General features: G+C 44.9%; 1 protein-coding gene across 1 annotated transcript in view; it reads left to right on the forward strand.

Moving 5' to 3' along the window:
* The window catches only part of ELAPOR2 (endosome-lysosome associated apoptosis and autophagy regulator family member 2), an 80,337-nt gene extending 58,155 nt beyond the window's left edge, over positions 1-22,182 (forward strand). The window contains exons 9-22 of the mRNA XM_083575032.1: positions 1,661-1,841; positions 3,150-3,278; positions 4,287-4,377; positions 5,011-5,113; positions 5,733-5,870; positions 6,730-6,993; positions 7,596-7,769; positions 11,447-11,636; positions 12,650-12,746; positions 13,430-13,531; positions 14,827-14,953; positions 16,274-16,452; positions 18,172-18,337; positions 19,740-22,182. Of these exons, the coding sequence (XP_083431158.1) occupies positions 1,661-1,841; positions 3,150-3,278; positions 4,287-4,377; positions 5,011-5,113; positions 5,733-5,870; positions 6,730-6,993; positions 7,596-7,769; positions 11,447-11,636; positions 12,650-12,746; positions 13,430-13,531; positions 14,827-14,953; positions 16,274-16,452; positions 18,172-18,337; positions 19,740-19,799 (2,001 nt within the window). The 3' untranslated portion in view covers positions 19,800-22,182. The remainder of the gene's footprint in view (positions 1-1,660; positions 1,842-3,149; positions 3,279-4,286; positions 4,378-5,010; positions 5,114-5,732; positions 5,871-6,729; positions 6,994-7,595; positions 7,770-11,446; positions 11,637-12,649; positions 12,747-13,429; positions 13,532-14,826; positions 14,954-16,273; positions 16,453-18,171; positions 18,338-19,739) is intronic.
* Positions 22,183-22,457: the final 275 nt, after the last annotated feature.

The raw sequence follows: 22,457 nt of genomic DNA on the forward strand, positions 1-22,457 counted from the left end.
TAAATGGAAAACATTCAGTGGATTTCAGATTGGACTATGTAAGATCACAGGAAATTCTGTTGAACTGGCTACCCACAAATAATGGTTGAATAAGTGACAGGACTGGGTAGTAATTTGCAGAGGCCTTAAGAATATGCAGAAAATGATGCTGGATCCTGTCCCACGACTAGGCAGCGTGAGAGGGCCGACCTCACAAGGCAGAACGGGTTATCATTGAAGGGCAGCAAAATGATCCATCCACCCAGCCATCCGTGTTCTCTTTCCACCGTGTAAAATGCAAGCACTTGCAATACATTTGTTATTTGTTATTATCCTTCTGTCTCTCCCTATTCAGTCATTTCTCCCTTGCATGGGGCTTCTTCACACATTACACTGAACAAGCTGTCTCTGCACACATACAAGTATTTGTGTGAAAGCATGTCCACTTGTTGATTTGTATGGTTCAGCTGTTGTGCGTACAGGGACACAGACTGTATACCTGTTGAGCATAATGTGTGAACACCTTTGTGATTAACAGTCACACAAAGGGAAGCTGTTCATGCATTGCTGGTGTGTGTGCAGAAGGGAAGGCTACTGAACACGTGTTGTATCATCATCATCATTATCATCATCTTATTAATATACTGCTGACTTGCTAAATGGACTTTTAAGCAGTTTGCAGGTATAAAACCAATTACAAAATACTGTTGGCATCCCTCTGTCTTGAGAGACAATGGAGTATGCCTCTGGAGGTGAAGTCAAACTGCTGTGTTAGCAGCAATGAAGTGACCTTTCCGGGGCATAAGCCGGGGCAGCTTGTCTGGAGGTCCTGGGCTGCCCAAATGACAAGACCCCCCTCTCAGCCTCGCTGATGGTGGTCCAAAGGAAAGCAGAGCAAGGTGTTTGGCACCAGCTTGGCTGCAGGAGTTGCAGGGGAAAGGCGTTCAAGGCGCCATCCAATCATCTTAAGGACTCCAGATTGCTGTCAGGTTTACTCCTTAGCCTTTTCTCCTCCTGAAGATGTCTCACAAAGCAGTGGAGATTTAGGATCAGCATTTCCTCCTCCTAGATGCGCCACCTTTGCAGGTGGATGAGTCGTCCCCCCCCACCTCACTTCCCTCTACTGCATGTGCAGAAACCACCTTCCTGACTGTTGGACCCACTCTTGGTCTCGGCTGCTCAATCCGCCAGAGCAATTACAAAATATGAGCATGCATAAATAAAACAATCCGATCCAAACATTAAAACAAACATGCACAGTTGAACTGTGCAATGGAACAAGCCCATTAAAACAGTTAATTATGATGTGTAAGCTCTCTCTGTGATCTGAAACCCTGGTTTCATAGGGCTCCAGTTCACAGGGAGAGTCTGTGGGTGTTCTGCAGGAATGCCGCTAATAAGAGGATGACAGGGTAGGCCTGGGAGGGGATGGATGGGGAAAAGGTCAACAAGAAGGGACCACTTTGCAAAGTTGTTACAGTAACTGTGTGACTGTCTGATGGGAACTTCTCTCTTGTCTAAGGGTTCATTGGTTTGCTGGCATTTGTTTTCTGCAGGGGAGACTTTGGTCACATTCCTCCCTCCCCTCTCTGACTGTTTTCCTAAGAATTGTTCAGTCCTGTGAATAGCTGAGTAAAATATTCCTTATCTTAACTCCACATATTTTCTCTCTTCCTTTCAGACTCAGCTCATGTACAAATGGGTAGAGCCTAAGATCTGTAGGGAAGATCTTTCCGAAGCAGTGAAGCTGCCTCCTTCTGGAGAGAGGAAGGAGTGCCCACCTTGCAACCCTGGTTTCTACAACAACCGCTCCTCTTTCTGCACTCCTTGCCCCCTGGGCATGTTTTCTGATGGAACTCGGGGTATGAGAACCTGAGCCCATTGAAAAGACCAGGTTGTATCCCACCCTGTTGCTCAACTGATGGTACACTTTTGCTGGTGGAATGGAGAGATCATTCCCTCTCCCACTTGCAGTCCACCCTCCCCACCAATAAATCTGCTCCAAATGGTTCCCCAACCCTTTGGAACAGATATTTTTCTCGAGTGGGGGGAGAAGTGGAGGGGGAAATGCCAGAAAACTGTTTCTCTCCTTGTTCTGCTGACGGAAGCCTTGCTGTCAGCTTAGCAGGCCTGTTGGGTACTACTGTTGTGGCACTTGCTGGCCTGCCTGGCTTGGGAGAGAGAATTATTTCTATCCCACCTTTTGAAGATGATATAGAGGCATCATTGTCCTCGGCTTATGCACTCATTGCATGGTCATCTATGCTTCACAGGATCTTGCAGGATATTATCTCATTCTTTAAATCTGTAAGATCCATTTCACCAGACGCCACGAAAAGAAGGCTCAAACACCAAGGGCCGTGTTGCCTCTTTCAGCTTTATTACAAAAAACTAAACTCTTCTCTGCCTTCTGCCTTGGCTGACTTCCTCCAACACCAGGCAACTTGTCCACACACAGCCTCCTTTCTTTCTTTTTATTGTAGAATGGCTTTTGTGGGTGTGTTCACTTTTTACATACTGCAAGTCGTAGGATACCCATTATTTATTTATTTTTGTTTCTTGCCTAATAGAGTACAACTCTTTTTAAAGCTACCATACACGGGATAATTTATTTATTTCAGAATATTGTCCTATGTCCAAAGATCTCAGGGCAGCTTGCAGTGCTTAAAGCAACAATAGTGCATCAAATTAAATAAGCAGAGAGCAGGCAAAAACGTAAATTTAAAACAAACCTGACAATGGATTTATGCCCCATGAACATATTGTGGCTCGAGAATGTCAACAGGGTGCTGTACAGGCTGGTGCTTGGGGCACCAGTATCCTGTGACACCATTCACTGTATCACTCAATGCAAAAGAGTGTATCGCTCTGCCCCAGCTGTAATAGGATGCTTCTTCAATGTCCTTCCAGCGCCACTTGGTCCTCCCCAATGTGTCCTCCAGTCATGATGCCTTCTCAGTTAGGATGCCTCCTCCCCATATCAACATTTCTTATGTGGAGGAAGCCATCATCCTGAGGCGTACTCTGCCCTGATCCCCACAGTCCAGCATGGAGAACCACCCAAGAATGGCTAGTTCTACCTGATTCGTAACACATCTAATAAAATGTTTCATTCTGAAACCGGCTGATTTTCTGCATTTAGGCTCATCCTGTCCCATTTCTCCTTGTAGATTGCGAGGCCTGCCCTGCTGGCACAGAACCTGCTCTGGGCCTGGAATACAAATGGTGGAACGTGCTCCCTTTCAACATGAGGACTTCTTGTTTCAATGTTGGAAATTCAAAATGTGATGGGATGAATGGTGAGCATGGCTGCCTTCATCACTAGCTTATTGTTCCTTTGGATGTTCTTAAGAGCTGATGTGAGGGTTAAGGGAATGCCTGTGGCATTTCTAAAAACAGATAGTCATACTGACCAACCTTTAAAAGGCTGTGGTAAAAGTTGTTGAGGTGGGATATGTTGGGCTCTTTGGAAAATCTCTGGATAAAAGCTAAATATCATTATTGTTGGTTTTCCCCCAAGCTCATCAGCAGCATTTGTAAATTAGTACTTTTATTTGTTGGTTCAGTTTATCTTTGTCACTGAAGGAAGGTCCACCAGCTCCAGTCGGAACTATGGAAAAGAGGTATACATTCAGAAAATAATGCATGGTACCAACCAGGCAGGGTTGCATCAGTCAGACTGCAAGTGTGTTTGTGGACTGTCACAAGAATAATGACTCCTCCATAAAAACTTCGTTTCCATGGAAAGGTAGCATATCAAGGGACAGCATTCCAGTATAGCCTCTTCCCTGACTTGCTAGTTTTCTCCATAAATAGAGTTTTTTTTTAATGGGGCAGGGGCACTGAAACACTGCAGGAGAGTCCAAGGAGGATTTTGCTTATATTGGCTCTGAGAAAGATCAACAACAGGCAAGATTACTTGTTTCTTTCAAATATTGTAACTAAGGTTTTGTTGAAGAAATGTGGGTTTATCCAATAAAATTACAGAAATGAATGTTTGCCCACTGGTTAGATGGTTTGTTTGAAATTATGGATACCTGTGTTATTTTCCTACTGTGCCACAGATTTCTTTTCTTTGATTTTAAACACCGTACCTTAGGCTGGAATAAAACAATCAGTTACATAGATTCCCGTAGACTTGAGCCAGCTTTGTTGCATCTAATTGCACTGAATTGGCCTAAATATATTGCATCTGTGTTTAACCAGTTGATGCAGCTGGATATTCCCCCTCCCCGCTGTGATTTTTGTATACTTTTTAATAAACCAACGTGCAAGATTATATTTACATGGGGTTTTTTCTTGTTCAGGCTGGGAAGTAGCTGGTGACCACATCCGAAGTGGGGCAGGAGGGACGGATAATGATTATCTCATTGTGAATCTTCACGTACCAGGATTTAAGTAAGGAATCATTAAATTTCTATGCTATTCCTCACCTTTCCCCTCTCTTACGTTATATTCTATCTCAAATGGTTTGTGCTTAGACAACATGAGGAAGAAAGTTATAAATGGGGATTGAGGTCCTAAACGCCACGTGGAGCAGATCTGTGAAGACAAACGCAGTTTCTGCTGGAGACGTGTCGATGGGGCAGGGTGGACACACAACTGATCACTTCATTAGTGCGCACCCATTTACTTGAATGTGAGACCTCTGAGGGCATCCAGGGAACATGATCCAATGAGTCATCTTCTAACACGTTGCTTTCATTGACATTTTAAGTCGGGGAGCATTTAAGCCCACCCTCAGCTTTGTACCACATCCACATGGGTATCTGCAGGGAAGACATGGGACCATACCCCTGCCCCCCACCTGCACTTGGATGATCTATAGTCCCCACATCCCCAGCTTTCATTTTTAAAATGAAAGTCTGTTTCCAGCATTTACAGAACCTGCAAGGTGAGGCAAAATGGAGAGGAGCTATTCTTCAGCACTTTTGTGTGAGAAACTGGCTTGCGCCTTCATTTGGGTGTTTCACTCTGGCAGGGACCTTTGGAAGGACCTTGTAATTGTGCCATTTCTTCTGTGTTGAACAGGCCTCCGACTTCCATAGCAGGGGCGACGGGGTCAGAACTTGGACGGATTGCGTTCGTGTTTGAAACTGTCTGTTCGGCAGATTGTGTGCTGTATTTCATGGTGGTAAGCAAGAACATGTTCAACATTTTGACTTGCCTTTATTTATTTAGATTTGCTGAATAGATTTATATCCACCTTTTTTACAAGGTGCGTCACGATAACATATAAAAGATTATTTTTTAATTTTTTAATGAGATATCCACATTTTTATACACTTTATCTCTATCCAGTTCAAACATTAAATTATGATAACATATAAATTAAGCAAATTCATCACAGAATATGAAACTAGAAAACACCATAAACAGCTCTGAGCCCAGTAATTCCAGAGGTTTTTGTTCCTGGGCATATACCAAGGATGGGAAATCTCATTCCTGTTTTCCCCACACCATTTCCAAGGGCTAATGACTTATAGGGCAGTTTAATCAAGCACAATGGTGTCATGTTACCAGGATTCTAGATTGCTACTAGTAGGTATGTGTAATAATGTAGGAAAAGAAAATGAAGGGAACTGAATGAAAAGTTCCTGACAAGAGAGAATCTGGTATAAGATCTCTTCCTTGTGGCCAAAGCAGTAGCACAAAAACACCTACAATGATGAAAGTTGGCATGTCTGCTTTAGTAAATAGCCCAAGTTCTGCTAATTGACACTGTATGTTTACTTTATGTCCTTTGCTTCTAGGACATCAATAAAAAGAACACAAATGTAGTGGAATCGTGGAGCGGAACTAAGGAGAAGCAGTCGTATGCTCACATCATCTCCAAAAACGCTTCTTTTACATTTACATGGGCTTTCCAGAGAACAAATCAAGGCCAAGATGTAAGTAGCACAGGCATCTTAGTGGAAATGAACATATTTCATTAGGTTTCAGAAAACACTAATGCTGTGGAACAAAGCTTTTTTTAGGCAGTTTTGGGAGGCTTGCCACATTCTAAGCCACCAGGGGAAGTTTGGGTGCAATGGGTATTGTGCCCCAACTTTGGGCTCCAGTCCTATGCTCTGCCAACCCGCATGTCCCTGTTATCCACAGATCCATTTCTGCAGGTCAAGACTCTACAGAAGTCTCTGAAGTCAGGGTGGTGAAGATTTCTAGATGATTTTGAGCAAATCATTCTCTGCCATCCTAGCCTCTCAGGGTTGTTGTGAGAATGAATTGGGTGTGGAAAGAGAAGGAAGGAGAATGTATGGACTCCTTGGAGGAAGGACGGAATATAAATAGAATTAAGAAATAAAATAAAAGCCGCCTGTCCCTCTTTGACTTCAAAGATCAGCAAATTGTGCTGGGCTGCCAGTTTAAATGAGATTGCAGAAGGAGATCAGCAGCAGCAGCAGCAGCAGCTGGGAGGTCAGCTCATCATCCAACTGAGAACTGCACTTCCTAGCCTATCAGTGATCCCTGAAAATGATTTACTGATTTATGGGGAACCCCAAATGTATCCTGTATGGCTCAGAGGGCTTACAACAGTGTGGTAGGCCATGCACGAGGTCAGCACCCCTGGATTAACTCAACTTGCCAGGAGCTCCTTGAGTCACCTTGCTTTCCATTGCTGTCTTGCTATTAAAGCTTCATGTGTTTTGCAAGGTTAGCATCAGCAGTGAGAGAATAAAGGCGGTGTATTTGAGGAAATGGTAGTGTGTCCCCTCAGTATGAGTTATTTTTGCCCATTGCTCTTTCCAGACCAGGAAGCTCATCAATGATGTGGCAAAGATCTACTCGATTACTGTGACCAATGCAGTCGATGGTGTTGCCTCATCGTGCCGTGCCTGTGCCGTTGGTTCTGAACAGTCTGGCTCCTCCTGCATTCCCTGCCCTGCTGGTCACTACATAGACAAGGAAACCAACCAATGCAAGGAGTGTCCTCCTCATACCTACCTGTCAATTCATCAAATGTACAGCCAAGAACCATGTATCCCTTGTGGGCCTGGCAGCCAAAGCACCAAGGTAGACAGGTGCCATCAGTAGTTTTGATGTTTAAAAACAGACAAAGATAAGAATAACCTGAATCAAGTCAATGGTCCATCTTGTTCAGTACTTTTTAAAGCAGTGGTCAACAAGCTCACAAGTGGAACAAAAGCGAGATAGTTAACTCAGGTGGCATGTCCCATCATCTGGTGATCAGAGTTCTCTGGCTCTGAATTTGGAGTTTGCATTTAGCTCTCAAGGGAATGGCTATTGAAAGGTCTACACTCTAAGCCATCTAAGTCTTACATGAAATTTGTCGTTGTTTAACTTTGTTGTACTTTTACAGTAGGGAAGATATTTGAGCAGCCCCCTCCCCCACGGGATTCAATGTTTCCCCAAATGCTCAAGTTTGTTGAGCACAATTTATTTTAAAAGGTACATAGAGAAGTATACTAATTTCAGGAAACTCCAGAGTTTTAAAGGTAACAGTGCCCCTCATAGCAAATGCAGTGGACCTGCCTTCTGGGCGCTTTTGATTGATCCTAATGACCATTTGTGTGGGTTTGCTTCTTCTGGTGCAGAGTTTACAACTTGATTATCTGAAACTTTCCTTCACTTTCATTTTGCTTTCCTTTCTTAAGGACCATTCCGCCTGCTTCAGTGACTGCTTGTTCTCATATGCCAAGAACAACCAGAGCCGGACTTACGACTTCAGCAACCTGAGCAAAGGAGGCTCATTAATGAACGGACCAAGCTTTACGGCGAAAGGAACAAAATTCTTCCACTTCTTCAACATCAGCCTGTGTGGAAACCAAGTAAGCATCTGCCTTTCTAAGGCTAGCACTCCATCCCACATGTGAAAAGAGGAGGCCATCAAACCAGGGCATCTCCTAGCCTTCCATGTACCAGTGCCAGTCCCTTCCCTGAAAAAAAATGAGGTGCCAGTACTCATGCCTTGATAAATTGGGAAATGCCACTCCCACCCCTCCTGGGGTCTTTTGCACCCCTTCTCTCCTGAATTTGCGATGAATTTTTAATAATGCATTTATATTTATTTACTCTTTTGAAATAATAATAAATTAATATATTCATGAAAAAAGTTCCTACATAATATGTACTTCTTGCTAAACTAGTAGAAGAATATATTTATATGTATTTAAAAATACTTTACTGAAACTGATACAACAACAACAACCCATTTCGTTTGGGGGATTCTTTTTCTAATTCACACACCTTGAGAAAGAGTACATTGAGAGAAGTCTGCTGCTCACTCTCACGGTGGAGATCACACTACTGATCCCCCCCCAATTACGCTGTTTCTGTCTAGAATCATAGAATCATAGAGTTGGAAGAGACCACAAGGGCCATCGAGTCCAACCCCCTGCCAAGCAGGAAACACCATCAGAGCACTCCTGACATATGGTTGTCAAGCCTCTGCTTAAAGACCTCCAAAGAAGGAGACTCCACCACACTCCATGGCAGCAAATTCCACTGTCGAACAGCTCTTACTGTCAGGAAGTTCTTCCTAATGTTTAGGTGGAATCTTCTTTCTTGTAGTTTGGATCCATTGCTCCGTGTCCGCTTCTCTGGAGCAGCAGAAAACAACCTTTCTCCCTCCTCTATGTGACATCCTTTTATATATTTGAACATGGCTATCATATCACCCCTTAACCTGCTCTTCTCCAGGCTAAACATGCCCAGCTCCCTTAGCCGTTCCTCATAAGGCATCGTTTCCAGGCCTTTGACCATTTTGGTTGCCCTCCTCTGGACACGTTCCAGTTTGTCAGTGTCCTTCTTGAACTGTGGTGCCCAGAACTGGACACAGTACTCCAGGTGAGGTCTGACCAGAGCAGAATACAGTGGCACTATTACTTCCCTTGATCTAGATGCTATACTCCTATTGATGCAGCCCAGAATTGCATTGGCTTTTTTAGCTGCCGCGTCACACTGTTGGCTCATGTCAAGTTTGTGGTCCACCAAGACTCCTAGATCCTTTTCACATGTACTGCTCTCAAGCCAGGTGTCAGCCATCTTGTATTTGTGCCTCTCATTTTTTTGCCCAAGTGCAATGCCCATTTCTCCCTGTTAAAATTCATCTTGTTTGTTTTGGCCCAGTTCTCTAATCTGTCAAGGTCGTTTTGAAGTGTGATCCTGTCCTCTGGGGTGTTAGCCACCCCTCCCAGTTTGGTGTCATCTGCAAATTTGATCAGGATGCCCTTGAGTCCATCATCCAAGTCGTTGATAAAGATGTTGAATAAGACCGGGCCCAAGACAGAACCCTGTGGCACCCCACTAGTCACTCTTCTAGTCTAACAACAAGGAAACCTCCTTCCCCCCAATTCCAGTGATTTGTGGGGCAGGAACTGGGGGTGGAAGAAGAGGAAGAGTCCAGGTAGTCAAGAGGAAGAAGGAGAGGAGGTGGGGGAAGAGCAGAGAGGTGGAAGAGGTGGTCCCAGAGAGATTCTCTCCTCTGCCTCCAAGGTCTAGGGGGGCTTAAAGCAACAGGAGCAGCTGGAGATGCCGGGCAGGAGAAGCCTCTGGTTGCTCATGGGCCACGTCAGATGAGGGGGTTTAACTGAGCTGGAAGGGGTATGGTGATGGCGTTGATCCTTCTATCCAGGTCAGAGCACAAGTCTGAAGAAGAAGATGCCCAGATAGCTATTTAGCAGGAGTAGTGTGTATATTTGAGAATTTTGGGAGAACAGGTGAAGTCTATGTGGACTGGAGGCAGGCAAATGTTGTCTCCATTTTTAGAAAGGGGAAGAAAGAAGACCCAGGTAACTATCAACCAGTGAGCTTGATGCTGATACCAGGAAAGGTCCTATAACATTTAATTCAACAGTCGGCCTGTAAGCACTTAGAAAAGGATGCTGTGATTACTAAGACGCAGTATGGGTTTCTCAAAAATAAGGCATGCCATACTAATCTGTCTTCTTTTTTTGATGGAATTACAAACTTGGTGGATCAGGGAAATGCTGTGGATGTGGTGTGTCTTGATTTCAGTAAGGCTTTTGACAAAGCCCCCTATGATATCCTTGCGAGGAAGCTGGTAAAGTGTGGGTTGAATGAGGCAACTGTTAGGTAGATTTGCAGCTGGTTGACTAACCAAATCCACCAAGTACTCATTAATGGTTCCTTGTCATGGGAGAAAATGGGGGGCTGCAGGGTTCTGTCCTGGGCCTGTTGTTGTTCAACATCTTTACAAATAACTTGGATGAAGGAATTGAGGGGATGCTCATCATATTACTTGAAAGAGCAGCAGGAGCAGATGGGAGGGCTTTGCTCGTGAGGAAGCCGGGGCAAGCATTGCACGGTGCATGGGGGAGGGGAAGGGTACACACTGGGTAGCTAATGCGGATATACTTTACTGCCCACACCATATGCCCAAAGGTTGCTCATAGTTACTTAATTTAGGGCTGAGGCAAAACTGCTCATTTCTTTGCAAAGATTGCTGGCAGTGTTAAAGGTGCCGTTTCCCACTCCTTGAGAAAGGAAGATTTATGTTGCCTGAGTTACTCTCCCTCTTGGTGGTATGCTTTGCTACGTAGCATGGACATGGTTATGGATTTGTTGGGATCACCCATGCAACTGGCCTTGGAGGCCTCTCTTCCACTCTTAGATGTCCCCATTTGCCTTCAATGGCATCATCACATAACCAGATCTGGTTGGCTGTGGACCGCCTTCATGTCCTCCCATTCAGGATGTGATCCCATAAGAGCAGGCATGTAGACGATGACAAAAAGGCAACCAAAACTGAGAGAGGGAGCAGGAACCAAAGAATCAGATAGGAATTAAAAGATTAATGTCTGCACAAAATGTTTTGGGAGGAATTAATCCCCCCGCACAAATATTTGCATCCTGAAACTTTAACCTGGAGAATATTCTGTGCTACCCTATTTAAGCAGTTTTGTTACTGCTACTGTGAAATGCTGGGTGTCTGCAAATTGAATGAAGTTTTGTTATATTTGAATAATATGAATAAATATTTCTACATCGATTTATTGGGAAAACTAAAGAGGTCTATAATTAGGGTGCAATTACACAGACACTACATGGTGAAATATGCCAGCCATTTTGCTGATGCCATCCATGAAAGGTACCCCTTCTGTTCACCAAATTCTCACTTTAAAGTTTTAGTGAGCTAATGTATCATTATCTAAAGGCCAAACTGCATTTAGCTAGCAATTCACAATGCCCTGCAAGACAGCAACATAGTTCATTAATGGATATCTTAAAAAAGAAGCAACAGCTATTTCTCAAGATCAGTTCTAATTATGTATTTTCTAAAGGGGGTAACTGCTTGATGATCTTTAAAGGAATTGCCTGGGTTCTTCCATGATGGTGCAGCTCAAGTTTTGTGATTGTCTTTATAATTTGGTGGCAAATTGGTTTTCAGCTGCAGCAAGAAGTGCCTGACCTCTGATTTGCAAGAAGGTAGGAAATCCAGCATGAAAACAAGAAAATTATCTCCCTGTTCATTTAATGTCTACAGGGAGAAATGACAGCAATTTGTGCAGACAATATCACAGATATCAAGCTAAAGGATATGGTTGCTGACTCAGAAGATTATTCCGACATTGTACGGGCCTTTGTCTGCCAGTCTACCATCATCCCACCTGACAGCAAGGGATTCCGAACTGCTTTGGCACTTCACTCCAGCAGCCTTGCAGACGTGTTTCTTGGTAAGCACTTTAATCTTCTGCTTGTTCTGATCAAGGCTGAACAGCTCTAAAGCCACGGGAGGAGAGGAGGAGGAGGAGGTTGTTACACGGCCTAATCCAGCAACTACACCCAGGCTGCAAAGTTGCCACTTGGGGATTGGCTGGGATCTGCTTATGTGTCTCCCCCAAGGATGGCGCCTGTATAACACGTGGGACACACTGGGGGACCCCCACCCCACTCTCTGCCAAGCGGCTGCACCAGGCTGGTGTTTCCTTTGGGAAATCAAGGCACAGCGGAGACGAGGGTCATTAAGAAATATGCTTCATTTACACTTACTTACGCTGGGTCTTGGGTGGAGGGGTGGGTGGTTTCCAAGGCACCTCTGTGCCTCTGTCCCAGCCTGCCTTCAGCCACCCTGCTTCCTCCTCCTCGTTCCCAGAATGCCTTGCCAAAAAACTGTGTAAAAGGAGACCCTCTTTTCCTGCAGTGACATCACACCCCATGTTACCATGGCAACCTCCCTCTGTGCCTGGCAGTGCCTGGCAGTGCCTTCTGCCCGGGTGATGATTTCTGCTGAGGGGCTCATGGCTGCCCATCACCAGGCTGGCCTCAGGAGGAAGACCATGCGTGCTCTTGCCAGCCCTTCCCCCCACAGCCCTTGGGAACTGATGAATTTTTCTCAAATGCTGGCACTTCACTGTATGTACAGTGGTACCTCGGGCTAAGTACTTAATTCGTCCCGGAGGTCCGTTCTTAACCTGAAACTGTTCTTAACCTGAAGCACCACTTTAGCTAATGGGGCCTCCTGCTGCCGCCGTGCTGCCAGAGCACAATTTCTGTTCTCATCCTGAAGCAAAGTTCTTAACCCGAGGTACTATTTCTGGGTTAGCGGAGTCTGTAACCTGAAGCTTTTGTAACCTGAGGTACCACTGTATATATAAATGTATATAAAATATGAGAGAACTTTCTTTCTCAATGTCAACATTTATTCCTTCAGGATATTGAGATGATTTATTTTTATTTTTATTTGCAGGAGCCACCATTGAAACAACTCTGGGAAATATTAATGTTAAGCCAGAAATATTTGAGCATTCTGAAAAGACAATACCTGATGTGTATTTCTATTACAAGTAAGTAGAAGCATCAACCCTACAGGTGCATTAAGCTTTACTCTTTGCTGGAATGTAAAAATTCAGAGGAAATCCACACAATTATAAGAGGCCAACGCTATAGAACCAGGGGACACCAACAATTTATTAAATCCATTCCGGCTGTTACTACCTTTTACTCAACAAGTCTCTCTCTCTCTTAGCTGCAGACAAGCCACAGTCACCAGGAGAAGGAAAGCTTCTGCTTTAGATTAACCACAGTTTAGTTTTATATCTGCACTCCAAACTGTGGTTAATCTTACCGGGGGAGAGGGGAGCTAGTTTCACAAACTATTGCTTGAAGTTGGCTTATCACTAACCATGGTGAACTTAGCTGTGGTTAACAAACTGTTATTTGCTGGGTTCAGATGACACAACAAGCTGTGCTTAGTCTAGACCAGAAGCAAAAACTACTGAACTCCTCATAGATACAGGGTATCTAGGCTCGTTCATTAAATGCTAACATATGCACTGGCGGAGGAGAGCGCACTGGCCCGGCACCACTGGGGAGGGGCGAACCATCACGGCCACCCCCCCAGACATGCTCCGCGCACCCTCCACCACGCTGGGTGCCACGTCACCATGGGCGGCACACCACGCATAGGAGGTGCTCTTGGAAAGCAGAAGCCGAAAATAACAAACAAATTGTTTTCATTTCTGTTTAGGTCTTCAAGAGTTACAGCCACTTGTGAAAATGGGCGTGCTTCTGTCGTGATACTGAGATGTAACCCAACAAAATCTGACCAAGGAGAAATTTCAGTTCCCAGGTATTTGTTAGTGATGACACCAGGGGTGGGAGAGCTCTTGACAATGGGGGCTTGTACCCATCTCTGGCCATTCCTCTTCCAAACTGGCCCTCCAGCACAACTAGTTGCGAATGGCAAAACTCTTTCTTATCACAGATCTGGGGTCAGACCACAGGAAATGCAGAGAACGGGACCTTGCTGTGTTACAAGATGATTGAAGGCCCTGATCTAAGGGCCACCAAGGCAGCAAAAACCACCTGCAAAAAGTTAGGACTTGCCCCCTTAGTCCTGAGCACCATCAGCCAAGGCTTGTTGCAATGGCCACAAGGGGAATGGCAGGCTCACAGGACTAAATGAATTATGTGTCCTGTGTTTTGTGAAGAGTTTCACACATGTGCACCATTGCTTATTTCAGTTAGAGTTGCTCCTGTAACCACAACATTAGGTGGGGACTTGCAATTCTTAGACACAGATCAAAGCCGGCAGAATTTTCATATCCGCAGTCCATCAATTCAGACATTGGACAATTCACCCATTCAGCTTCAGGCTGAGTATTCTGTAGGTGAGTGATGAACTCTAAAGAGCCGTATATGCAAGTATAAATTAGCCCTGTCATTTATGACAGATTTAGCCTCAAAATGGTGTCCTATCATTCTGCTGTGGTGAAGCTTCCTTGTGCAGGGATCTGCATGTGGTCAGAGCTGTATCTACCTAGCAGTGGCATGACAACAGATATTTTGTTTTGGACTCCCAGAACACAGGGCCCCTCCAGGCATCCTTTTAAATGTGCATTCATCATGATTTGTGCCCATGATGGTATCCACAATCCCTGCTTCAGTGCTATTTGCCCCTGCAGAAGCTTTAGGGTTGGACATGTTCCCTTGTTTTCAGTCAGTGCATACTTCCTGCTGAAATGCTGTAACTTTTTATATCACAAATGTTCCACATTTTTGGGTCCCATTTCATAAAATCATAGAACTGCAGAGTAAGCAGGGAGCACAAGGGTCATCTATTCCAGCCCCCCGCAATGCATGAATCTTGCATCCAACATGGGGCTTGAACCCACAACCGAGATTAAGAGTCTCATGTTCAGCCCTTTTGTGACAGTACCACTCTAGATGGCCAGAATGCTGTAGCATTGAAGAAGCATCACAGAACAACAAGTAAAGCTGAATAGTGTGTGGGTGCTCTAATATAGATTCACCACTATTGCACTGTTATTGCATTTCTGGAAATTGTTATGTGAGAATGAACTCAACTAACCCCCCAAGCTTTCTTCATTTCCGTTTATAACACAAGCATTTCTCTTCTTCTAGTTCTTGCCCTGCAGGTACCTGTGACGGGTGTACATTCCACTTCTTGTGGGAAAGTGCAGAAGCCTGCCCCTTGTGCACAGAGCAGGACTATCATGAGATTGAAGGGGCTTGTAAAAAGGGGCATCAGGTAATAAACAGGTTGCACATCAAGGCAGGGGACTGAAAAGGCTGGAGTTTCCAACGGCAATCCCAAGGGGGGGGGAGGTCATTAGAAACACTCCACCTGCAAACTTCCATGGAGGGCATGACATGATTTTAGAACAGGATTCTCCTCCTCAGGAATCAGCTGAAACATACGGCACTTTATGAAACACTATTAATCTTAGGCCTTATGCAAAACACGGCATGAATACCAAAGGAGGAGTGCAAGGCAAGAAGTGGTCTGTAGGCCATCAGCTGACCTCTGGTCAACTTACATAGAGTCAGTGCTTTTTTCCTGGGGGTACTCAAGGATACGCAGTACAGGTACCTCCCCTCCTCCAAATGTTAAAAGGGTGGCACTTTCTGTTTCTTTTATATATAAAAAGCACTGCATAGATTTTAAAGCCTTTGGGGATAGAGATAAATGCTATAAGATGCCCTGAATCCACAGGAAAGGGTTAGGGTATTAGCTACTTGGAATATGGCTTCATGGGACAGAAAAGGGATAATGTACCATTAAATAATATGCATATAAATATATTCCTATTGCCTGCTGGTTGCTGGAATTCTTGCTGAGAATACTCATCTGAGCCGACCTCCCTAGCAAGGTGCTTCTTAAATTTCAGTAAGGTACTTCTTATATACTGTTCAGGAACACTTAAGAGGTGAATGAGTATGCAGCCATCCTTTGCAAATTTAATGGAAATCAGTAGACCATTGGGATGCTAGTTAATTTTTAAAAAATAGACCATGCAAGGCTGCAGTCAGTTGATCCCTGCACTAAAGGTGAACCAATTATCCACAGTGGGAGCCTTTAACGGTTTTATAATTTAATAATAATAATAATAATAATAATAATAATAATAATAATAATAAAGTTTGTTTATATGCTGACCATCTGACTGGGTTGCCCCGGCCACTCTAGGCAGCTCCCAACAAAAAAATAGTAAAAGCACCATACAACACCACACACTGAAAACTTCCCTGAACAGGGCTGCCTTCAGATGTCTTAAAAATCACAGTTGTTTATCTGTTTGGCATCACTGGGAGGGTGTTCCACAGGGTGGGTACGCCTACCGAAGAGGCCCTTTACTTGGTTCCCTCTCGCAATGAGGGAACCACCAGGAGGCCCTCAAGTAATCTCATGCCATGCAATTTGGAAGTTACTGACTTTGTGTGCAATCCTATTCATATCTATTCTTAAGTAAGTCCAAGTGAGTTCAGTGGGATTTACTCCTTAGTAATCGTGTGTAAGATTTCAGGCTTAAAAATGATTTATTTATTTATTCATTCATTCATTCCTTAGGAAACCTTATATGTATGGAATGAACCAAAGCTTTGTACAAAAGGGGTTTCCCTGCCTGAAAAAAAGACAATCATTTGTGAAACAGTGGAGTTCTGGCTAAAGGTTGGTGCAGGTGTTGGTGCTTTCACAGGTGTCCTGCTGATTGCCTTAACCTGCTATTTCTGGAAGAAAAATCAAAAGTAAGTATTTTGTGTTCCATAAGATTATACGTGATACCTAACTGACCAGAAGCTTTGCCAGTGGACAGTATACTTGGGCCACCATCTGTTGCTTAACCATGTGCTACCTGATGGTTTTGGATATACTCTCACAGGAGCAAATACCCATCTCTCTGTACTATTTGAGTTTCTTCTTTTCAGTTTTATTGACTGCTTTCTTGTAGAAGCTGCTATGCAAAATTGAGAAGATCCATTGGGAGGCACCATATTTTGGCATTGCGCAGGGCGCCATATTATGAAAGATTACCAATGTCTGCCCTGCATGGAGCTGCTCTCCCCACATAGGTGGCACTGCAGCACACCTGTAGGGTGGTGGCGAGATCAGGCCTTCTTGGCCACACCAGCAGAGCAAATTTGGGGCTTCCACCAGGGGCGCCATTTCTACTGGGGTTATAGCAGAGGCCATTTCATACTACAGTATGGAGCTCAGTGGCATTGAGTGCCTTCCATCAGTTTTGGCTGGTAGCCCAGCTGTGCCCCTGTCTATACAGGGATAACCTAACTTCTGTCCTTTATGATCTGGTAACCTCTAGGTTAGATTACCGCAATGTGTTATATGTGGGGCTGCCTCTGAAGATGACTTGGAAACATCAGCTTCCACAGAGTTCAGTGGCCAGGGTATTCGCTGAGGCAAGACCGCTTGAGTATACAACACCAATCTTGGCCCATCTGCACGGGCTGCCAATTAGTTTCCAGGCCCAATTCAGAGTGCTGGTCTTGACCTATAAAGCCTTATGCAGTTCAGGATCCCAGTACCTCAAGGACCAGCTCTCGCCATCCGAACTAACCCTGACCCTGCAATTGTCTTCTGAGGCCCTTCTTTGTGTGACCCCTCCATGGGAGGTCTGGAGGGTGGCAACGCAAGAACAGGCCTTTTCTGTGGTGGCTTCCCTTTGTGGAATGCTCCCCACAGGGAGGCTCGCCTGGCGCCTTTGTTGTGCATCTTCATGTGCCAGGCAAAAGCTATGGCAGTTGGAGCCAGGAAAAAGATGTGCAGGAAATTTAGCTTTGTGGCCAAAGGAGTACGTAATGAGGCCCAAAGAAGTTGGGTCTAGAGGTTTTGGGAGATCCAAAGCACCGTGTCCTGGAAGCAGAAGGCTGCTGTGGTGTCATGCAGAACCATAGGCAGCTCGGGGGCGGGGACAATGGCAGGAGATGCTTCTGGAGGTCAAAGTCAAGGAACCAAGTGGAAACACTGCAGAGCCAGGAAGACTCTTGTTGCTCTGGGGGAATCCTCCACCCCCCAAATGGAACGGGCTGCCCTGGATAGCCCTTGCTGTCTAGGAGCATGGATGGCTGGGGCTGGTCCAGAACCTTGGGAAGCTGAACTGCTCAGAAAGATGTTCTCTGATGCCTCCCCCACAAGGGCCAGCTGCACCCACAGCCAAGCGCGGTCCCTTTAAGCCCTGCTGGTCTCTTCTGTGGACCACATCATGTCGACTCTCTTTGAAATCTGAGAATGATCTACGACTTGAGTTCCACCTGGTACTTTGCTCTTTGGAGCTGATGGGAATCCAAAACTGCTGGACGGCATCAAGCTGGGGAAAGGCTACTTTAGTTCTGACAAATCTGCAATACTAAAATCCGCCATGAATTCTTATAGTGAGGTTTTGTCACAAGGTTTGATGTGTTGGAAGATGATAGGACAAAAATGCCACTCTCTCCATTTATACCCTTTAGGTTGGAGTATAAATATTCTAAACTGGTGATGACAGCAAATTCAAAAGAATGTGAGCTTCCTGCTGCTGACAGCTGCGCGATCATGGAAGGGGAAGATAACGAGGAAGAAATAGTATATTCAAACAAACAGTCATTACTAGGAAAACTCAAATCATTGGCAACCAAGGTGAGCAGCTGCTGTCAGTAATTTGCAGCTATATATTGTTTTCAGGCTATTTTTTAAGTGTGCAGGTTGATATGCCATTTTTTACTGGTTCTGGGAACAAAGCAGCACAGCTGGATACCCCCTGCTATTCCCATAGAACGGATGGGAGATAAGGATGTCTATTTATCTGAAGTACTTGCATCCCAACCTCACCAAAATCTGAAGGTGGCTAACAGAAAACCACAAAATTTTTAGACAGTAAAAGCTTTCAAAATAGAATGGTTTTTCTATGAAGGTTGTGAGGCCAAATAATCAAATGAATAAAAGCTTATATATTGATTTTCTCAAGGCTTCCGATATGTTTATTTGAGAAGTGAGATTTTGAGATTCAAGTCCAGCTCTGTTTCCTGGATGGTGTTGACTTTAAAAAAGCAAGCAAGCAAACCATGAATATATTAACTAGCCCACATGGATTTTCAGTCTGCAAATGCATGTTGCTTTGGGGTTTTTCACACGTTAAAAGGTAAAGGTAAAGGTACCCCTGCCCGTACAGGCCAGTCTTGCCAGACTCTAGGGTTGTGCGCTCATCTCACTCTATAGGCTGGGAGCCAGCGCTGTCCGCAGACACTTCCGGGTCACGTGGCCAGCGTGACAAGCTGCATCTGGCGAGCCAGCGCAGCACACGGAACGCCGTTTACCTTCCCGCTGGTAAGCGGTCCCTATTTATCTACTTGCACCCGGGGTGCTTTCGAACTGATAGGTTGTCAGGCGCTGGGACCGAGCGACGGGAGCGCACCCCACTGCGGGGATTCGAACCGCCGACCATGCGATCGGCAAGTCCTAGGCGCTGAGGTTTTACCCACAGCGCCACCCGCGTCCCTATATGTTCACACGTTACATAATGGCAAACCTTGGTTTTGCCACTTAAAGTATACTAGGCAGTGAGTGACAGCCAGTCCTGGGTCCGAAATGAGTTTGTGTGCATGATGCATATCTTTGCAACATGGGTGTCCACATGTTTTGTTTACAGTTTACCTTTTCAAATGTATAATTAAAATAGCATCATACCCCAAACTGTTAAGAAATTCTTAGTCCCTGGCCTGAAATAATTTCTTAGTTAAACATTCTATTCTATTCTATTCTATTCTATTCTATTCTATTCTATTCTATTCTATTCTATTCTATTCTATTCTATTCTATTCTATTCTATTCAGTGGATATATGTCTTTGGCAAAACTGAGCCTTAGGTAACTTGTCTTTGGATTGGGCCCAGTGAGTAGCCTGGGTGCATCTGGGACTGCAATGCTGCTGAACAGATCACATCCTTATGGGAGATGATCTGGAGCCCTCTGTGTGAATGGGATCTGTGCATCGTATCTATATCTGTTTCTATAATATAAGCACTTATCTCTTTGCCATGCAGGAAAAGGAAGACCGCTTTGAATCTGTTCAGCTGAAATCCTCAAGATCTCAAAATATATGAAGACTTTAACTCTGCCTTTGAACCACCAAACCTGATCTTGATTTATGCGGGGGCACATTTCTAACATGTCCTGGTTTGTGTCTGAAGGGTGGTTTCCTGTGGGAAATCTTGCACAGTCCAGCATGAAGAAACTAGCAGGGAAGAACACGAGAGACTGTTGCCTTATTGTGAGACTGAGTCACTTGCCAAAAAGGAAAGTCAAGCAGATGAGCTCATGAGCTGGGAATGAAGGTCTGCTCAGGGACAGAGGAAAGATGGGCAGTGGCAGCCCAAGATGTTTGGGTGCCTGCTGCAGAAAATCCAAAATGGCACCTCCCAGAGTAGTAACAATATATTAAGAAAGACAGAAGATGGTTTGTGGCCCTTTAATGTTCTCTGCCCCTGTGAGGTGGGTTGCTTCACCTTGTACTGCCTGAGAAAGAGGTCATATCCTGACATGAAGTTTACATGGCATGGCACAGGCTTCATTATTTCTATCCCCTTTTAGTCCCAATCACTTTTGTCACTTAGCCGAAACAGAGACTGGCTTTTAGAAAGAATAGAGATGATTCCTTAGTCACTACAGGTATCTGCAGAGGTGTGGAGGTGGCAGGATCCTGGCTTTCCCTTGAAATCACACCACTAGTCACTACTTGAAATAGAAGACCTGCAGACAGGCTTCTTTCTACTCCTCAGAAAGGAGAGTGCTTGTAATGTAAATCTGTAGTGTTTTGCCTAACATTAAGAATTCAACTTCTGCTCCTGCAGAATCAACTTCTGGAGGTGAAAAGACATCATTAAAATGGAAGGCCTCTGAAAGGCTAGCAGTACAATCCTGTGTACGTTTACTCAGATGTGGAGTTTTCTCCTGTGTAAGCTTCACTTGAAGGTCACTTTGCTAGCTGAGGAACATGGCGAGACTTAAGACGTCTAGCTTGGAGGGTCGTCAGGTGGATGTTACTCACCATGGCAAGCCCTTTTGGGATGGAGCAATTCTTCCCATTCCAAATGGTGCAATGACATGGTCAAGATTGTTTCAAGCATGTGGGCTGGATGCAAGGGGCAGCTTTGATCGAGTTTCAGGTCAAGCAGCAACCGTATGGCTTTTGGCATTTAAGAAATGACCCTTAATGACCCTTAATGTTCAGAAACTAAAAAGGAGAAGGGATCCCGAAGAGGTCAGCCACTTTGCACACTGCACCGGGGCAATGCATGAGTGCTTCTGTAAGTCATTCCTCAACCTGGAAAATTCCTCAACCTGGAAATACTTGATCCAAATTTGACTTGTTTGGGCCTCAAAAGAGAGACATTGATACGCTGTGGTGTTCCTGTGACTTCTCTGCCTCTTTTTGTTAGGTTTTCTTAGGTGTGAGACTTGACCCTTTTGAAATGAAAAGTAATGTCTGAAGTAGCCCCGGTCTAATGACTGGGAAGCACTGCAGTCGGGTCCTAATGCATTCACCAAAACAGAACTTCTTACACTGGAGCTTGTATTGCAAATTCAAAGTCTGCGGACTAATCTGAAGCAGGTGAAGGCAGCGTCAACCCCTGGATTGTGTCCCCTTTCAAACCTCCCTCTGCCCCACCCCACTGACTTACAGGTGAATTGCCCCAGAGGACTCCCCTGATTACTTGAGCGTCAAGTGCGGAATGCCCAGGGGCACCTTCAACAGGGTAGCGGGAGATGGCCCATCCGCAGATACAGCAGCAGTAACCTATCAGTGGTGACCATGGCTTCATCAGTGAAAAGATTGTGACTTTGACCACGGAAATCATTCTGAGTCACTGCAACTGTAGCCGTAGCTGAGTGACTCTTGCCCTGGCTCTGGATGCATTGAGTGGAGTCTAGTTTGACCACATGAAAATATGTGGTTTCCTCATTTGGTTTCCTCATATGAGACCTCAGTTTCCTTTAGCCCAGCAAGTTTTATTGCTCTGCCTGTAGTTCACCAAGGGCCTTGGCCTGAGATCTTTCCCAGCCCCGTCTCAGATAAGGGGGATTGACAATGAAACTGTCTGTGTACATTTCATGTGCTCTGTGCACAGCTAAGGACCCTCCCTGCCCCACATGAACCAGCTTGTGGAAATTCTTTATGGAGATTATTTACATTTTTCTCTTATCTGTAGTCCTCAAGTAGAGCTGCTCTTCCCTCTTCTTCAGGGATTGATTAAGAGGTAGAAATAACTGCACGCATGGTACTTTTTCACTTCTGCTTTCTCTAAGCCATGGATTTCTGTGTAGGCATTTGGGAAAGATCTGGCAATCTTCCGTAGGCAGTGTGTGCTGCCCCATGGCCATTATTTTCCAAAACATCCCCCATGTTTGGTATTTATTGCAACAGCATTGTAGTGGTATACCTGTCTGATACTAAGGCCATGTGTAATAAAGCCATTTTATAGTGTCGTCCATGGTTAAAGTGTCCCATCTAATTGGGTCATCTCGGAGGCAGGCAAGGTGGGGAATTTGTCAGAATCCCCAGAACAGCCTTTGGCAACCGGGTGCCCTCCAGATGTTTTGGACCACAACTCTCATCAGCCCCATCTGAGACCGACAAAGAGACCTCTGCGCACAACAACGTTGTGCTTCTTTCTCTGACTTCCAGCTTTGCACATCCCGTTTCATTCAGGTAGATCCAATGAGGGACCCCCAAGGCCAGCCCTGGATGCACTGGACTAATT

This window comes from Podarcis filfolensis, assembly GCF_964270895.1.
Source record: "Podarcis filfolensis genome assembly, chromosome: 10".
Classification (NCBI taxonomy): Eukaryota; Metazoa; Chordata; class Lepidosauria; order Squamata; family Lacertidae; genus Podarcis; species Podarcis filfolensis.